The 17,963-nt window shown below is 34.3% G+C and overlaps 1 protein-coding gene across 10 annotated transcripts in view; it reads left to right on the top strand.

Moving 5' to 3' along the window:
* The window catches only part of NBEA (neurobeachin), a 732,675-nt gene that overhangs the window by 329,588 nt on the left and 385,124 nt on the right, over positions 1-17,963 (top strand). For all 10 annotated transcript variants that reach the window (XM_070049020.2, XM_070049018.2, XM_051831739.3 and 7 more), the window contains exon 34: positions 11,630-11,691. In XM_070049020.2, the coding sequence (XP_069905121.1) occupies positions 11,630-11,691 (62 nt within the window). The remainder of the gene's footprint in view (positions 1-11,629; positions 11,692-17,963) is intronic.

Here is a 17,963-nt window from a genome sequence, read left to right as displayed (position 1 = left end):
GTGGAAAGAAGTGCTCATCAAAGAAGGGAGGAAAGGAGGAGAGAACTTCCAATTTGCTTATGGCCTTGTCTAAACACTGACAGAGTTTGTGGATCCAAAAGGCTTCCATAGTCTAGGCAGCTCATGTCAGGAGCCTTGGGAGATCATTGACATCATATATAAGAGTGTTAAATTGTTAAATTAACAACAGATGTCATTGTGCATAAATTCCCATGCGGGACCTCTGTCCTCAAAGAGTTGTATTATATTTATGGCTTAGTGCTCCAAAAGATGTATCATTCTTGGGTGCTTCTTTAAAGTTAAGTAAGTTTCAGAAAAAAAAAAAAAAAAGGAAGTGAAATTAATTTCATGGTGCAATGACTTTGAACAGCCCTTGTCTCCACTGTTGAGGAACATTTTTTTTTTCATGCAAATGTTGAACTATTAGTATAGAGCTCATCTTCTGTGAATAAAGTTAATCAAAAATGGGTCTTAGTGGAGAATAGGACTGGGAATGGGAAACAGAGGAGGAAGAGGGCTGAGAGTGTGGGTGGTATAGTGGGTATGGTGGGAAGAATGACTATATTCCTAAAACTGTACTTGTGAAATGCAGGAAGTTTGTATTCCTTAAATAAAATATTTCTTTGGATAAAAAAGAACTTAATATAGATTAAATAAGTCTATAATGCTAATAAAGTTTTCTTCTGAGAGCTTGAGATATCCTGATATTAAAATATGTAGTGGGAAACATAAAGATTAACTGATTTTTTCTTTTTTTACTGACAATCATATTCTTAATTATATCCTCCTAATTTGAATTTTAAACACCAATATAAGTACATAGAATATATCTCGGTAGATTTTTTTTTTCCTGATCCTTGATCCATGCTCGCCAGCTATGTTGCTCCTTCCTCTCTGGTTTCAGAGTGTGAGGTCAGGCCCAGGGCATGTCAACTTTGATCATCAGTCTCCAGTTTGTCCTTCTCAGGTATCAAAACACAATTTTCCACATTACAGATGCTTCTTAATTAGGTGGAGTTGCCACAACTTAGCTAGGCCCTGAATCACAGAGAAGCCATCAAGTATTCACTCTTGATAAAGAAGCCTGAGGAAAAATAAGCTGGTGAAATGGACATTTCCTCAGACATACACCTGGAGAGGTTATTCATTTCCCATGTTTGCTTCTTTATGATCCTGTTGTCCACTATGTGCATGTCAGATTGATTTTTAAAAGATCAATTTCAATACATAAGAAAATATTTTTAAATTTTTCAAATGGAATTTGTTTTATTAGTGATTTTATGTTTATAAATATGCCTAAACATATATGTGAGTGTGTGTATAGTTGGGATTTATATAAATATAGTTTGAATTTAAGTTGTATAATGAAGAAACCAATTCTTAAAATAATTTATACCAATTACTTATAATTAAATTCAATGTGCCATATACCACCAGGAACCAACTACTTAATTAGTTGGTTGCAAGTTGGAAACTACTTATTAGTTGTTTAGAATAGTTACTAGTTGAATTCAACTACTTACTAGTAGTTTCACTCATGTTTTTTTTCACAATTTTTAGTTTAGAAAATATGTTGAGAAGTAATAAATGTAAAGAAATGTGATGTGCTACATACATGCTGTGCATATTATGATCTTGATTTTTTGAGATTTTACCTAGTGTTTTTCGACATATTTGTCCATGTAAATTATCATGTTTGGCTTTCAAAGTCCAGTGACATGTTTTCACATATTTGCTTAGAGTCAGGTACCCACCCCTCCAGCATTCCTTTCAGTTGATTTTTTTTTAGCCTCTCCTTGAATATTTCGGGTAATAGAATTATACTAAATTATAGCTTTTTTTATTAGACTATCCTTTCTAAAATGAACCAGAATTTCCCATTTCCAAAACTTTCTCCTGTTAAGCTTAGTGTTTCCCAGTTCTGCATTAACTCCTTCCCCCAGAAACCTTTGCCAAGTGGGTATCTTTGATTTCTGTAACTATTTCCAGACGTCATACCATCCTGGCATTTTTCCTATAGGTAGATTATATTTTGTCTATGTCCCTCTAAAATGTACTGCTTTATAAAATTACATTTCTTGTCCAGTTACTGCAAGATAATGGCTTTTATTTTTATGTTAACATAATACAAATGACAGTTTTACTCTTATGTGTAGGTAAAAGTTTTGTATTAATTTAAATAGATCCCATTTTACAAATGGGAAGTATTATTTGGGGTTGCTTATCTTGAATTGATCCCTAAGTCAGCTTTTTTCTACAAATTAACAACTGTACATTATTATGTTAAATATATTCTGTGGGCATTTATTAAGTCCATCATTTTCTTATAATCACAATAGAAATTATTTTAGTGACAACATTTCTCTTTCTTATTATGTCAACATCCCAAAATGCTTCTGAGAATATACTTTATCTCTGCCCATTAAATTATCACTTCATCTTCCTAAATCCTCTGCTAGAATTCAGGTTTCTCTAGCTCACAAAATGCCTCTGGTTTATTTTTGTACCATATAGTATATATAAAAACAATTTTTAGAACTAAATAATTGAATATGTTTAGTTCTTGGAAGTGAGTAACATGTCTTCTGACACACATTTTTATGGCCATTTATTTAATGGCCATTTGTAGATTTTCCCATTCATCCAATTTAAAAAGTAACTCTTTTTAATAGATTTATGTCTCTTTGGAAGAACAATTAGGAGAAATAAAAGATACCATTTACTCTTTTTACTTTGACTTTAATTTTTTTTTCATTATGTAAGGGGGAGAGAACAAGATAAAGAGATAAACAGAGAGAGATGTTCTTTCCACTCGTTCACTTGGCTGAGTTGGAGCTGGGAGCCAGGAATCCAATGCAGGTCTCCTGAGTGAATGACAGGAACCCAGTCCCTGGAGCCATCACTACTTCCTCAAGGGTCTGCATTAGCAGGAAGCTGGAGTCATGAGCCAGAAAAAAATATCAAAGCAAAGCGCCCTGAAATGGGACCCTGGGCATCTGAATCACTAGGCCAGACATGTGCTCCATTTACTCCTAGTTTATACATAGGGCTGTATCTTATGCCAGAAGCTTTTTTTTTTTTTTTTCTTTTTGTAAATTGGAAAGTAACTGATATACTGACTTCATTGTAGAACCATATTTTGAAAATAACGTAATTTGATTATAAGACCTCTGAATTATGGATGGTTGTGAGTTGGAAATAGGTTTTTCCGATTAGACATAATAATCAGTGACTTGTAGTTTTTCTGTATATAATCTATGGCATGCTGTTCCAGTAAGTTACTTTTTGTGTTTAACCATATGCTTATAGTAATTTTTGTCTTTTGAAAATGTCGTCAATGTTGTAAAATACAAAGAGCTTCTAAGAACCTATTTAATTTTTAAAACTCAATAAAACTGGGTCCATTACTTATCTCTATTTAAGATTTTACTTGACATGGAGGATTCAGTAAAGAAAATCAACTTAGAACAAATTTCAGGATGTATAACTTTGAGCACAAAGAGATTTGTAGAGGTCTTGTTTGTTTTCTCAGAGTTTGTCAACAATTTAAGTCTATAATTATTGTATAAAGTTAATCTTTCAAAGGATTCAAATTCATCTAACACCAACTTAAGCTATGTTAACATAGAGTAATGTTGGGGCCATGTTTTGTAGTTAATAGGTATTAATAATAATAGTGCCAATAATGCAATTTGAATATTCTTTTCAGTTTACCTCATAGTACAATCACATCACTATTAAAAATCTATGTAGGGGGTCCGGCACCGTGGCACAGTAGGTTAATCCTCTACCTGTGGTGCCTGCATCCCATGTGGGCGCCAATTCTAGTCCCAGCTGCTCCTCTTCCAATCCAGCTCTCTGCTATGGCCTGGGAAGGCAGTGGAGGATGGCCCATGTCCTTGGGCCCCTGCACCCACGGGGGAGACTGGGAAGAGGCACCTGGCTCCTGGCTTTGGATTGGCGCAGCTCCAGCCATTGCAGCCATTTGGAGAGTGAACCAACAGATGGAGGACCTTTCTCTCTGTCTCTCCCTCTCACTGTCTGTAACTCTACCTCTCAAATAAATAAATAAAATCTTTAAAAAAATCTATATAGTAACATCACTGGGTATTCATTTTTTTGGTAATCTATCATTCCATTAACAGAATTATCAATGACTGATGTGAATTTCAAACTGGCACCAAGCAAAAAATTCCCAGGATAAGAAAATCTATAAAAGAGAACAATATATCCAAGATCTAAGATTTTCTAGGCTTTAAAAATGTGATGTCTGAGAAAAAGTAAAGAGTTCATCTCAATAAATCAAAATGATTTTTCAATATCGTGTAACTACAGTAGCCACAGTAAATTTTGTTTCTGAATTATTTACAATTTGAAAGCATTTACAGCAATCTCCATTTGGAAATAGATTTTTACTTCTTTTGAATACATGGAATTTCCATGGGGAAATGAGTAATATTAAATTACTTTGAAATTGCCATTAAAATTGTGTTAATTTCTTTATGAATCCTCTAAAAGATGTTGTGTGAAACAGTACCATTAATTTCTGAGTTTTAAAAATCTAAATTGTATTTCTTTTTATTCTGATAAGTGTCTAAAATTCCTTATTTAAAACCTTAAGTCCAGTCGAGTTTCACAACTCACTTATTTAAGGGTTTAAGAGAAGTAACCAGTACATACATACATATTTTGCAGCATCTCCAGGGACGTCGGAGTAGCTCCTTTACACTACCATGTCTGCCACAACACATGGCTATTCACATGAAGCCGAAAAAGATTGTAAATAGCATCACACTGTTTACATGAAATTTTGCTGATAATTGAGTTTGCAATAATTTTAGAAGAATTTCAGTTTTCAGAGATTTTTATATTTTAGAATTATAAGACATTGTAGAAATAGACTAAAAATAATTGCCCTGCAATTTTAAAATGTGTACATATATTTGTGTTCTCTCTCTCATCCATCTCATCCATCTCTCTCATCCATCCATGTACATACACATACAACTGGGATGAGTAAATAGTTTCATTGGAAGACAGGCCAAGCCCACTTGTTTGTGTTCACAGCTTATAATAACAGTTTTTAGTGAACTAAATAAATCCACAAGTGAATAGGAACTCTGTGTAGTATTCTGAGGGCTTTTTTTTTGCTTAAATTTTGTAATCTAAATATGAAAGTGAGCTATAATAACTTAATTACATTCACATAAACTTTTTCTTACTGCCCTTGATGTCATTTTAGTTTAAGTTAATATTATAATTGCTTCCATTTGTAATACCGTTTTATGTTAAAATTTCTGAAAGAACATGCAGGCAAATCTCTAACTGTCCAGTTATAATAGTACCTATTCCTACCTATAGACATATTAATATTAGTTGTAGCATTAATAATAAAAATTCAAGCCATTACTGTGCCTTCCAAGGATGGTTTATAATTTTGTTGTTTTCTTTTTGTTTGCTTTCTTTGGTTTTAAATCAGAAAGACACTAATTTCTTGACTTTCAAGTTATTTACATTTTTTTTTTAATTTTGATGAACGGGAAATAGCTTCACGTTTTTATAGGTACAGTTCAGTTTTTTTAGCATAAACCAGACAACCAGCCTTGCTATTTCTTTATTTTTTCTCAGTGTTTGGAGCTTCCTAGCTCCTCTCTTCTGTTCTTCATCTGGTTAAAGTTACAACATTCACAGTTGAGTGCTTCTTTTCCCCACTCTTTATCCTTATATTCATCCAGGTGCCTAGAGTCCACTGCAGAATATCTTTCCAATCTGTCTCTACTTACTTTGCCATTGCCTTCAGCTCAGGCTTTCATTATTCTATCATGACTAGACTTTGCATAACTGATGAAAATTAATCTTTCCAAAATATGAGAAAGTTTCAAAATGTTCAGGGAAAAATGTACATTATAGATGTCTTCTAATTCCATTTTCCCTGAACATTTTGAAGATTCTGCTTGACTCTTGCTTAAAATCCTTTAGTGGTTCCCTGTTGACAACACGAAGGCTGTGCCACATTACAGCTTTGCTTCCTGGCCACTTCTCTGTCTTCACTTCCAGTCACTTCCTTCCATCCATCACACTCCACAACATAACCGTCCAGAGGCACTTTACTGTCTCATGCTTCTATATACTTCTAAAATTTCTGCTGCCTTCTGTTCTTTTTGTGCTCAGATAGGTTCAGCATCATGCAGTGCAAATGTTATGGTCCCCATAAATTCTGCTAGACAGAATGGCTTACTAACCTTTTAGTGCTGCTGCACTTTGTATTCTCTGTGAGCCCCTAGGAGGCTGTGTCACAGTTGTTTGTTTATATAACATATCCTGCTTTCCTCACTTCTTTTTAAGCTTAGTATGTATCTTGGTGTCTGGCACATTGGACATCACACTTTTTGAAAGAATTGTGCTCTTTTGTCCTAAAAATTGCTGTTCTTTTTCCTTCAAAGTCTTAATATTTTCCTCCTTTAACTTCAGCAGTGAGTGAATGATATTTTCTAAATTTATTGCTGTATTAATATTCATTTATGATATATTCAAAGCACTTAGTCATAGATACTTGTCAGAATCTGCTGTATAGGTTGAGGCCCCTACTGAAAGAAAACTTCCCATGTTACTTAAAAGATGCAAACGCTTTTTCTTATAATGCCTACTACTTTTCACCCCTCACCATGAGGAATGTTCTGCTGAAGTTCCTTCACAATGTTTTAACGTTCATGGCTGTTTTAGCTTGATCTTCAGATTCAACAGACACCATAAATTCAGACCCATAGATTAACTCCAAAGAGTCCGATGGCTTTTTATTTAAACACTATCACTCTGTCTTACAGTGTTCCTTCTATTAAAGAAAGATAGCTTTGTCCTAAAGGTAACCTTCTGACTTACACTCATTTTGATGGTTTCTAATTTGGTTTATCCTTTGGTGCAATTTTTTGTTTTATTTTGTTTTTTTAGGTGGGGGGAATGTGGTTTTGAAAGTAAAAACTGACTTCCTGCCACTAGTAAGTATGAACTTGAAAGGGCTGCCAGGTTTTAGAGAATGGTTTACTCAGCTATTTCCATTTTGTTTGCTGCCTGGGTCTGTGCCACCTCGCATTGTCTGCCTCATTAATCACAGGAATTTGTATCTTAGCCACTCAGCTGATTTCAGCTTTCAGCAATGCAGAAATTTCATGGAAAAAATGTATTATACAAAAACCTGTATATGGGTTCAAAAATTTTTGCACCAGTTAAACTTTTAATTCCATTTTCCATGAACTTTCTGAAGTACCCTGATACAGTTCCAAAAGTTCTTCCTAGATCTCTACCATTCTCATTCCTCTGTCCTTGTCAGCCCTCCTGTGTTTATTGCCTGTTATCACTTGCTGTTTGTATACTATAAGTCAGTATGACTTGCAGTATTGATCAGAATTACTGCTGAGTTTGTTTTCTGGTGAAATGTTCCAATAATGTTCTCAAATTCCAAACTGATTTTTCTTGGGAGATTATTTGGGGAGCTACTTATTAATTGCCAAGGCGTGGATTATCATAGACTATGGATAACATAAACCAAACTCAGTATCATTTCTTCCATTTTCAAATTTGCTCTGAATCTGTCCTCTTTATTTTTCAAAGCTGTTGATAATTTTCTTTTGATATTTATCTATCTTAGAATCTTATCCCAACCATTCCGGTCCCACTTTCAAATACCGCCTATGCTCTGGTCATCCATCCCTCAAGCTATAAAAGTCTTTTTTTCTCTTCAGTTCCTTTTGTTGCAGTTTATTTTCCTTAAGCTATTGATTCTTGTCACTGTGTCTCGCCTGGATATTTTTCCTCCAAGTAGGAATTAACCATCACAATCTTTCTCATGATAATTTGTAGGTCACCACCCTATTAGTGTTGAATTATTTATGTAGCTCCACAGCAAACAAAGTGAGCTTTTGAGATAGATGAAATTACAGATAATATTGTCTCATGTATTACTGTAAATTTCTTAGTGCTAACACTATTCTTTGCTTATAAGAAGATATCACAAATGAATTATGATGTTTGCACTGGATGATGCTGAACCTATCTGGGCACAGAAAGGAGAGAAGAAAAGTCCATTCCAGGCAACAGAAATTTTGGGGTATATAGAAGCATAGATAGTAAAATATATCCAGACTGTTAGGTTATGGGATGTGAAGTGTGGAAGGAAGTGATGATAGTTTATTACTCCCCAAATGCCCACAATAACTGGAGCTGGACCCTAAGGGTGGTCTCAGGAGCCAGGAATGCAACCTAGGTTTCTTACACAGGTGGTATGGACCCAGCTGCTTGAGCCAACTCTTGTTGCCTCTCAGGGTCTGCACTGGCAGCAAGCTGGAGCCAGGACTTGACCATTGGCACTGATACAGGACATGGGTATCTTAAACATTAGGCCAAATATCTGCCGTTGATTATGTAACTTTTAAAGATAGATAAACCCCACCACCACCACCAAATTCCCTCTGCTTGTTTTCTTACAGTCAAAGTTTTTCTGTTTTTGTTTTTTTCTCTGAGGGAAATTCATTAGTTCATTCTGATCACAAGTAATTAGGTAAAATATTGGTAAAGGTGTGAGATTCTGTAGAGTTGAAATGACAGTGACCTTTCACAAAATATTGACTGTAAGTACTTTTGTAAGTTTCAATAATATGGTTTTGTCTGTTTGTCATCATTCATTTACAACAAAGCAGTAATAAGCTTTTATATTTTTCTTACAATGAAATAATATTTGTGAAAATTATGAATGTTTCTTTTCTGTAGGAATTTCTTAGAAATATATTTTTTAAAATATCTGTGAGAAATGAATATAAAGACCTGTTTTTCCTAATTTTTATTTCAAGTTGCTATTATTAAACTAATACACAGAATTTTGGTAAATAATTCTTTATATCAAGATCTTACTATCTAAATTTACACAAATACCTATCTGAGTTATAGTCCTTTGGTCTTTTAGTTTTCCTATGTCACAATTCAAATAATAGAGTAGCCAACAAGTGATAAATGTCCCATTAATCTTTCTGATTCTCTAACTCCTGAGCTGGAGAATTGTTGAGTTACACCAGTTGGCTCTTAATTGAGGTTTTTACATCTGCCTCTTGTTTCATTTGTTAACTGTCTGCCCGAAGATCGGATAAGATGAAACACTAGTACCTTTTTATAGCTTGTTTTGTCTGTCTGTACAGTAAGAATGGGCTTGTTAGCAAAATAATCACAAAAGAATATTTATCCACTACCTACAATAAATATACATGCTAGTAACTAGAAGGCACTTGAAACTTTATTATTAAGAAAAATAACCAGTTTTGCTATTACTTTCCATTTAGAAACAATTAATATAAAACCATGTCGTTTGTTACTATAAGATGCTTCTAATGATTCCATTTGTACAGGGAGACAGAGACAAAGACACAGAGAAAGAAGCAGCCTGTTATTTTAATTTAAAAACACACCAAAAAATCTTTTAAAATATTTTTTAAATTAGCAAACATTTTGATTAAGAATTCTCTTCCAGGCCGGTGCTCAGCTCACTTAGCTAATCCTCCGCCTGCGGCACCAGCACCCCAAGTTCTAGTCCCAGCTGGGGCGCCGGATTCTGTCCCGGTTGCTCCTCTTCCAGTCCAGCCCTCTGCTGTGGCCCGGGAAGGCAGTGGAGGATGGCCCAAGTGCTTGGGCCCTGCACCTACATGGGAGACCAGGGGGAAGTACCTGGTTCCTGGCTTCGGATCGGCACAGTGCGGCAGCCATAGCGGCCATTTCGGGGGTGAACCAATGGAAGGAAGACCTTTCTCTTTGTCTCTCTCTCTCACTGTCTAACTGCCTGTCAAAAAAAAAAAAATTCTCTTCCAGAGATTGTTACTAATCCTTCGTTATAGCTCTATGTTGGCACTTTTAAAAACTGCCAATTATGACCTACTTTCTTCATACCTACAAGTGTGTGTGTGTGTGTGTGTGTGTGTATTGTATGGTGTTATACAGCAGTCACCCTTTTAATTGGAAAAGCATATTGAATAATTAATGTTTCAACCATTTATAGGAGGAATATTTTCTCACCCATAGGATGGGAATAGTGGTACTTTGTCACAGAGTATTATGAGAATTAAATGGGACACCATGTTCCTGAGGAACTTAACACAGTTTACAGCAGATAGTAAGCGATCAATGCATAGTAGGCATTTTTACATACATATTATTACATTCAGTTGGGTTTTTTTTTAATAGGAAAAATATTTTTTTAAAGCCTAAGATTTACAGAAGTTTCCAGAGAAGCCATACAAAAGGTCACAAGGGTTTTTGAAGGGGGGAATCTGCACTTGACAGCAAAGTCACAATGTAAGTAGTGAGGGCTGTGATGTGTGTTTAATTGAACCATTTTGGTTCAATCAAATGTAGCCACTTATAGAGTCTAAATAAAGTTAGACTTGGCTAGAGAACGTATTTTTAAAGAACTGGTTAGCATCTTTCAACCTATGCAATTAGATCACCATAAAGAGGGGGAAAGGAGCCCATAAAATTAAAACATACTCCCTCCTCCAAGAAATAAAATAAAATAAAAACAGCCGCACCCGTAGGGCTAACCCTGACAACTACCTTCATTCCAGTGCTTTATACTTAAACGAATAAACAGCAGAGGAGCCACTGCTTTTAAAGGTTTTTTTGCAACAATCCAGATGATATTTCTAGCCTCTACTCTTGCATTACAGACAATGAATTAAGACAAGATACAGGTTTGCTGATGTGCATTTATTCACCAAAGGACTGATGATGTCTGCGCTTTTGTTCTGTAGTGATTCTAGAACTGTGTCCATTAAATGCAAACAAAAAAGGAAGATGTCTTGGCAGCCAGGAGAAGTAGAGCGTACTTGATGATCACATTGATTTAGGTCTTTATGCATGGCTATAGCCTAGTCTGTGCTCTAGCTGTTTCAATGGCTTGGGTTTCCTTGATCTTTCATCGCTCCCCTATGTCATTTTGCTAACAAATCACCTAGAGTGGGAGCACTTTTCTTTAATTTTTGTAAACACGTACTTTCAGTCCACTCTGTAATCATAGGCTTATTCACCAATTCACCACTAACCATAATATTCATCAAGTAAACAGTAGTTAGTACACAGTTCCATATAAACAAAGGCTAAAAACAACAATCATATATTCAATTGATTTTCTTGCTACTATCTATTCCAAGATTGGAAGAACTTATAAGCTATGCAAAATTACTTATTTGTAAGTTAATTTACTTTTATCTTTTGGAAGAACATTTAGACAGATCTTCAATAATTATTATTCTTTGATCATGGAGACAATCACATAACAAACATCACTGGAACAAAACAACTCTATCTGGCTCTAGAGTTTCGATAACTGTCCTGCATCTTGTTAAAATATTTTAAGTGCCTTGACCAAATAAAGTAAGTGAAAAAATTAAATCAAACTATTAAGGCTTTTCACATCATCATGACTGCCTGAATATTTTAAAATTAATATTGTAAAATATAACTTGGTGTATGGTTTCATTCATTTTATTTTAGAGTTAGTTTTTTTAAAGAAAGTTTTGTAGATGATGGATTGATGTCATATGATGATTTCTGCCAGTGTATTTCAATTGGTTGTAACCTTTCTTTGTTGCAGGCCTCGTTTGTATGAAGTCTAGCACATCGGTGGTGGAGCTTGTTATGCTGCTTTGTTCTCAGGTACAAAATCTCATTCACTTGATTGCATCAAACTATTAAATGTTTTTATGACTAATAAGATGTAGGTACATATATTAATACATATTTATATATTGTCAAAATGCTCATCTTTAATCCTATAGATGGGGAAAATAATGTATCTGGAGATAAATTAACATGTGGATGATTTTCCCATGAAACTGTTCTCTTAGTCTTCCTCTTTTCTTCCACTGTCTTCTAGCTGTATTTCTCTCTCTCTCATCCTTCCTGTCTTCCATTGTTCCTTATTTGTCTTTACCTCTTCACATGGAATGCATAAAACAATGTGTGGGGAGTAGAATTAGAGGAGTTCATTTTAGGGCAAAAGAATTTTGAAATTCATGCATAATTTTTCATAGTATACATTTATCATGAAATTTTTGAATTCCACTCATTTACATATTTCAGAAAATTTTGCTACAAAATAAACTAAGCTTTTAAGTATATTTACCATGGACGTTTGGAGGTAATCTTGTATATGTATGAACGTATTTGTGTGTGTATTTGTTATAGGTTCTCTGAGCCTTCTTTATGTCTCATGTTTTTAAAATGTCATAGCATAACTTAAAATTTTTAGGTTTGTTATTATCTTATTTTTTCTATTCTATTAGATGAGAGGAGTAAGAACTTTTCAGGTGTCAAAAACAAATAAAACTCGTTGAGTGATCTTTAATTTGATACCTTGCTGTTTTCTCTTTTTTATGTGTGATCTATATGTCAGTAAATTTTAAAAAATGTACTTAATCTATTTATCTTTAATAATCAAAATTAAAGATAAATTTGTAATTGTTGTGTATTGTGTCTGCTCAACAATCCAAGAAAGTAAAAATAAACGCATATGTTATTGTTTTTCTAATAACTAAAATAAGAAGCTAATAGTAGTATAGCTTCTCACCATTTCTGTCCAGTCTCCTGCTGATCACAATTATCATGGAATATTACATATTTTGTAAATTAAGAATGAAAAGAGAGTTTCTATGTGTTTATAATAAGTAGTTAGTACATTTCTCCATTGTTTTCTCAAGAAAAACAAAATATACCTAACTCATTTCTAGTTACTCTCCTAAAATCTTCCCCAGAAAACTAACTCCCAAATAAATAACACTATATTTTCAGTTGATCCCTTAAAACATCACCAAAAATGAACAAAAACCTTACCTATTGACTTCCAGTTTTCAGGTGTGTTTTCTTCAAGGATATATTCTTGGGGAAATTATTTGGTCCATTTCCCCCTTGTTAACCAGGAGGAATATTGGAAAGGAAAAGTTTAAAGAAAACGATATCCCTGGCAGAAGTTTTATCTTCGTGGCCTTTGAAAATTTTGTCACATAATGTTAATGTCTTGAGTTCAAGAGATATGCAGAGAGACCTGTCTGGCCTTCTTAGCTTCGTGATGATGCATATTTTTAAAAATTGCTTTTATGGAAATAAAGAGTGTAAAAAGCTTTCTTCTCTAGCCCTGAGTTTCCCTACAGTTCAGAGAAATAAAGAGGAATGTAGCATTAGGATCTAGTGTCTTTGATGGCCTCATCATCTAATCATAGGTCTAACATTACTCATTTGCTGGCTCCAGGAATTCCTGCCATTAAGGGCCCTAGAGATGAAACTTTGCCTCAGATATTGATTGAAAGGAAGAGTGAGAAATTCAAGCTCTCTATGCAGTGCACTTTCTTTCAGTGTTTCAACAAAGAAATATAAACATGGCTCTCAGTTTGATTTTTTGAATTTTTTAAATAGCTCAAATTGTTAAACACTTTGAAATACTGAAGTATTTTAAGTGGGTAGTTGACTAAATGTACCTCATTTTAGGGACTTCAAAGTATTCGTGTTTAGAGCTCTGATTTTGTTATTTATGCTTTCTATAAGATTTTTTAAAGCAACAAATGAGGAACCCTCCTAAATTCCTATTCACAAACTAGAAGTTTACTATTGTGTGAAGTTAAGTTTACAAAACCATTATTGTAGACCATTAATTGTCCACTGATGTCTAAAACCTTGATTTTAAGGACACACACAAATGGATGTCTTCAAACTTCCCTAAAATAATCTGCCATTTTTCACATGATGATTTATATCCTATTTTTACCCATTAGCAGAGAGCAACCATAGAAGCAGCAGACCCCTGATAAGGAGAAACAAATACAGTTAATTGTGCTGTAGAGATTGCTTGGCATAACTCTCTCCAAAGCAGCATTCTCCTCTCAGGCCTTAATGCATTTCTTCTACAATGGAGATGATCCCTGTAGAATTAGCCTTGTTCTGTAGGCTGTCTTTGTGCCAAGGCAGAAGACAATCGAATGAATCTTTAAAGCTGCAGAGTTCTAACTTGCTTTTCTTTTATTCTACTGTCAGGCTTTGTCAGTATTGATAGCTCCTTGTTTGGATGAGCAGTATTATTACTAGTAAACATAGTTAAAAATCTAAATGAGTAACTATCTTGATGAACTATATTAATACATGTTTCCTCTCAGAATGAAATAAAACTAAATTATAATAGACATTGTGATTTAATTCTTCCTTAAAATAAGCTGCAGTACAGATGGTATTTTTTAGCTTATTTATTTGCATAAAATGTACTTCTCTTTTTCCAAATTTAGATTAACCCTTGAAACAAAAATTTTGTTGGCAAGAATAGGTATATAGGGATTAAAAAAGGAAAAGAAAATGCGACATCTTGTTCTTTGTTGTAACACATTAGATGCTTTCTTTGTATACTTTTCATTTTGGGAGTTTCATGTTAACTCCCACATATTATTAAGGATGTTAACTTTCCTTTTTATCTGAGCTCCTAAATAAACTTACTCTTGCAATATTTTGTGTCCAAAATATGGTCTAAATTTACATGAGATCCTATTACAAATGTCTGAAGGTACTTGTCAAGGATAATTCAGTTCATATGCGAAGGCTTTTAAACTCCAAGGGACATGCCATCCAGTCTACCCCCCAGTGGGTATTTACATCTCTGTAGAAAATGTTTTTTAAGTTTTAAAAAGAAGCACTTAGTATTATCTTTATGATGTATTTATTGTTCTACAAAAGCCCAAAACATAACTTTTTCCATGTAAACCATATGACACAAAAATAAATTTTAAGAATTAACTATGGATTCTTCACTTTTCATTTGTATTAAAGTTGTAGTTAGCAGTATCTTTTAAAAAGTTTGGTTTTCTGACATTTCCAAGTGCAATGACTACAGTAAAATCCTCAGTATGTGTATTGTATTTGACACAATACAAGTGCTTAATCCATTAAGCACTTCCTCCAAATCCTTCAGTGTATCCCAGGTTAGATCCTGCCCTCTACCATAGATTTTTTTTTCAGGTTTTACAGTCAGTCATACTTGAGGTGCTTTATATTATTCTCTATATGTACTCCTTTTTCCATTACATTATTGTTAGTATATTGGGCTCTGATGAATAGCAGATTTAGTTTTCCAGTAAACATTTTTAGGTACTCTAATAGTTTCTAATTATTTCCAGATTTTTTAAGGAAGTCTCCATGAGAGGTACACCAACCAAAAAAAAAAAAAAAGAAAAAAAAAAGAAAGAAAACTGAGTGATGTTATCCCATAGGATTTCTTTAAGTTTTCATAAGTAAAGCTTAGCAGATGTCATTGCATTTTTCTGTGCCTTATCTGTCCATAGAAATGTTTTATAAATTGCAAATCTTCATGTAAAAAATTAGGTCTCTTAGTACTTAAGTGCTTTCTAAGTTGAAGCACTGATTAAGCAAATGCATGCTTAATCAATCATTTTTATCCTCATAAAACTCCTCAATATGTATATATAACATAAAGTCTCTTAGTTTAGGATCTGTGTATGAAGTTACCAGCATGAATTATTTTGTGGTTTTGACTTTTTTCTCTTCTAAATACTTCATGTACTTAAAATAAAGAGGAGTTAGTGACTTCACTGATGTGATCAAGGCACAACTAAGGACTTCTAAAGACAACACTTACAAAAGAACCACAACTAAAAAACAACCTTCCTTTTTTATGACTTGGCCTTTGAACATTAAAATTTTATATTTTTTCTTCAATTTGATGTAGTTTAGTCAGATGGTACAAAAGAAAAATGTATACCTTTCTTCTTCTAAACATAATAAGTTAAACATTGAGGTACAGAGATACAGATAAGTATAGGAGCCTGTTAAAGAATATTCATTCCTAATTACTCAGTATTGCAGAAATTTTTTGTGTATATCTTAAGATTATAAGAAAACCAGGGATGTATTACATGGGTGTTTTCTTTTCAGTCTTTGGATATATATATATATATATTTTTTAAAGATTTATTTATTTATTCAAAAGTCAGAGTTATAGAGAGAGAGGAGAGACAGAGAGAGAGAGTGGTCTTCCATCCAATGGTTCACTCCCCAGATGGCTGCAACGGCCCGAGCTACGCTGATCTGAAGTTAGGAGCCAGGAGCTTCTTCCAGGTCTCCCACACAGGTTCAGGGGCCCAAGGACTTGGGCCATCTTGTACTGCTTTCCCAGGCCATGGCAGAGAGCTAGATTGGAAGAGGAGCAGCTTGGACTAGAACCAGCGCCCATGTGGGATGCTGGCACTTCAGGCCATGGCGTTAACTCGCTGCACTACAGCACCAGCCCCAGACTTTGAATATATTATAAACTGCTAATTGCAATGCTAAAATTATATCACCAATAATAGCAGCAATATTTTTATGTAATATTGCTAGATAAACAACTAAACACTTATTTTTGTAGATTGTCCAAGTTTTGCTTGTAATGAGACAAGACAGTAGATAATTGTATAGTTACGGAGAAATAAGAAAACAAGCTAGTAAATTGTCAGCATCGATGGCCCCTTATTGTACCTTGACCATGAAACAGAAGTATTCAGCATATACTACTAAAAGCTTATGAAAATGTAGGCTCAACAAAGGAATGTAAACAGCAACAATCAGATGTGAAACACAAGGGCAGGCTCACCCACTCAAACTTTAATTCGTTCCTTATGTAATTTGATAAAGACAAAATACACCCCAAAATCTATATTTGGTGAGCTTACTCATTTCTCTTTGATTATTCCCTTAGCAATCCAATACAAATTTTAAGAACACATTTAAAGTCTCCATCAGTCACAGATCAGTCATGGGCTTCATTGTAACATTTTTAAAAATATATTCCTTCCTTCATTCCACACCTCAAAATTTATTTCCACAAAGAATTGATAACTCAATACCTGACAGATCTACAGTGGCTATAAGTGTTATATCTAAAATGACATAACTAAGCAGTTGCAGCCTGCCACTATTAGAGAACCTGCAGCAGTGAAACGTGACCTTTTGGATGCTGTCTTCTGGAAGGATAAATAGGTCTTCAATGCGTCACAGTTCAAAGGGGGACTATTTAAGCAGATTGATTGTCAGTGGATAGTGTAATCAATGGTAGGCTTATAGGTAAGGAAATTCAATGATTAGATGGCCTACATACACCTTCTAACTTTCTTCAGTTATCAAATATAAGAGGAAGTATATTTTTAAAAGTCTCAGGTATTTTTAGTGGTTTTTCAGTAATTTGAAATCTGATGTAGGTGTATAGTTCGATAGATATGTCCATCATTATATCCAGATCATGATTTCTGTAAAAATTTGTTTAAAAAGTCAAGTTACTGGAGCTTCAGTCAGTCTGTCTGACCCTTAGGTACCCCTCGGCATGCTTTATTTCTATTTCCATAGCGCTTATTCTCAAATTTCATCTCAGAAAGAATACACAGGACATGAGTGTATGCACTGTAGGGAAAATCTTAATGTACAGAAGAAGGAGGACTTCACAAATACTGGACGGAAACTCTGTATCTTTCCCTCTGCATTTCCACTTGATTGTCTAACAGTGAAGTTCAGCTGAGAGCATGTCGGGCAAAATCCAACATTTTAAAACACAACCATGACATCACTTTGGAGAATTCTGCACCTGACCTCATGTATACATTATAGTCAAAACAAGGCATTCAGCAAAGTTTATTCAGCATCACCAAGGGAAAAGAGACCCTCCTACCTGCCCTTCAGCTGTCATATATATCTTTTCCACTCATGTTCTGATTCCTCCACTCAAGCCTGCTACTGTAGTGCTTTGTTACCCTGAACACATCATTTTTTTCTCACTGCAGTATGTATGGTATGTCATGTTTATTGATGGTTCAGTGTACAGAAATGCTCTTTCATGCAGAAAATTACTAAAATATTGTATAGAATGACCACAGGCTATATGTACATGTGCATAAGGTATGTTT

Source organism: Oryctolagus cuniculus, chromosome 9 (genome assembly GCF_051225735.1).
Source record: "Oryctolagus cuniculus isolate XC-2025 breed Fujian yellow rabbit chromosome 9, ASM5122573v1, whole genome shotgun sequence".
NCBI classification, from domain to species: Eukaryota; Metazoa; Chordata; class Mammalia; order Lagomorpha; family Leporidae; genus Oryctolagus; species Oryctolagus cuniculus.
The sequence above is the reverse complement of the archived record's forward strand: the minus strand, read 5'-3'. Positions and strand labels throughout refer to the sequence as shown.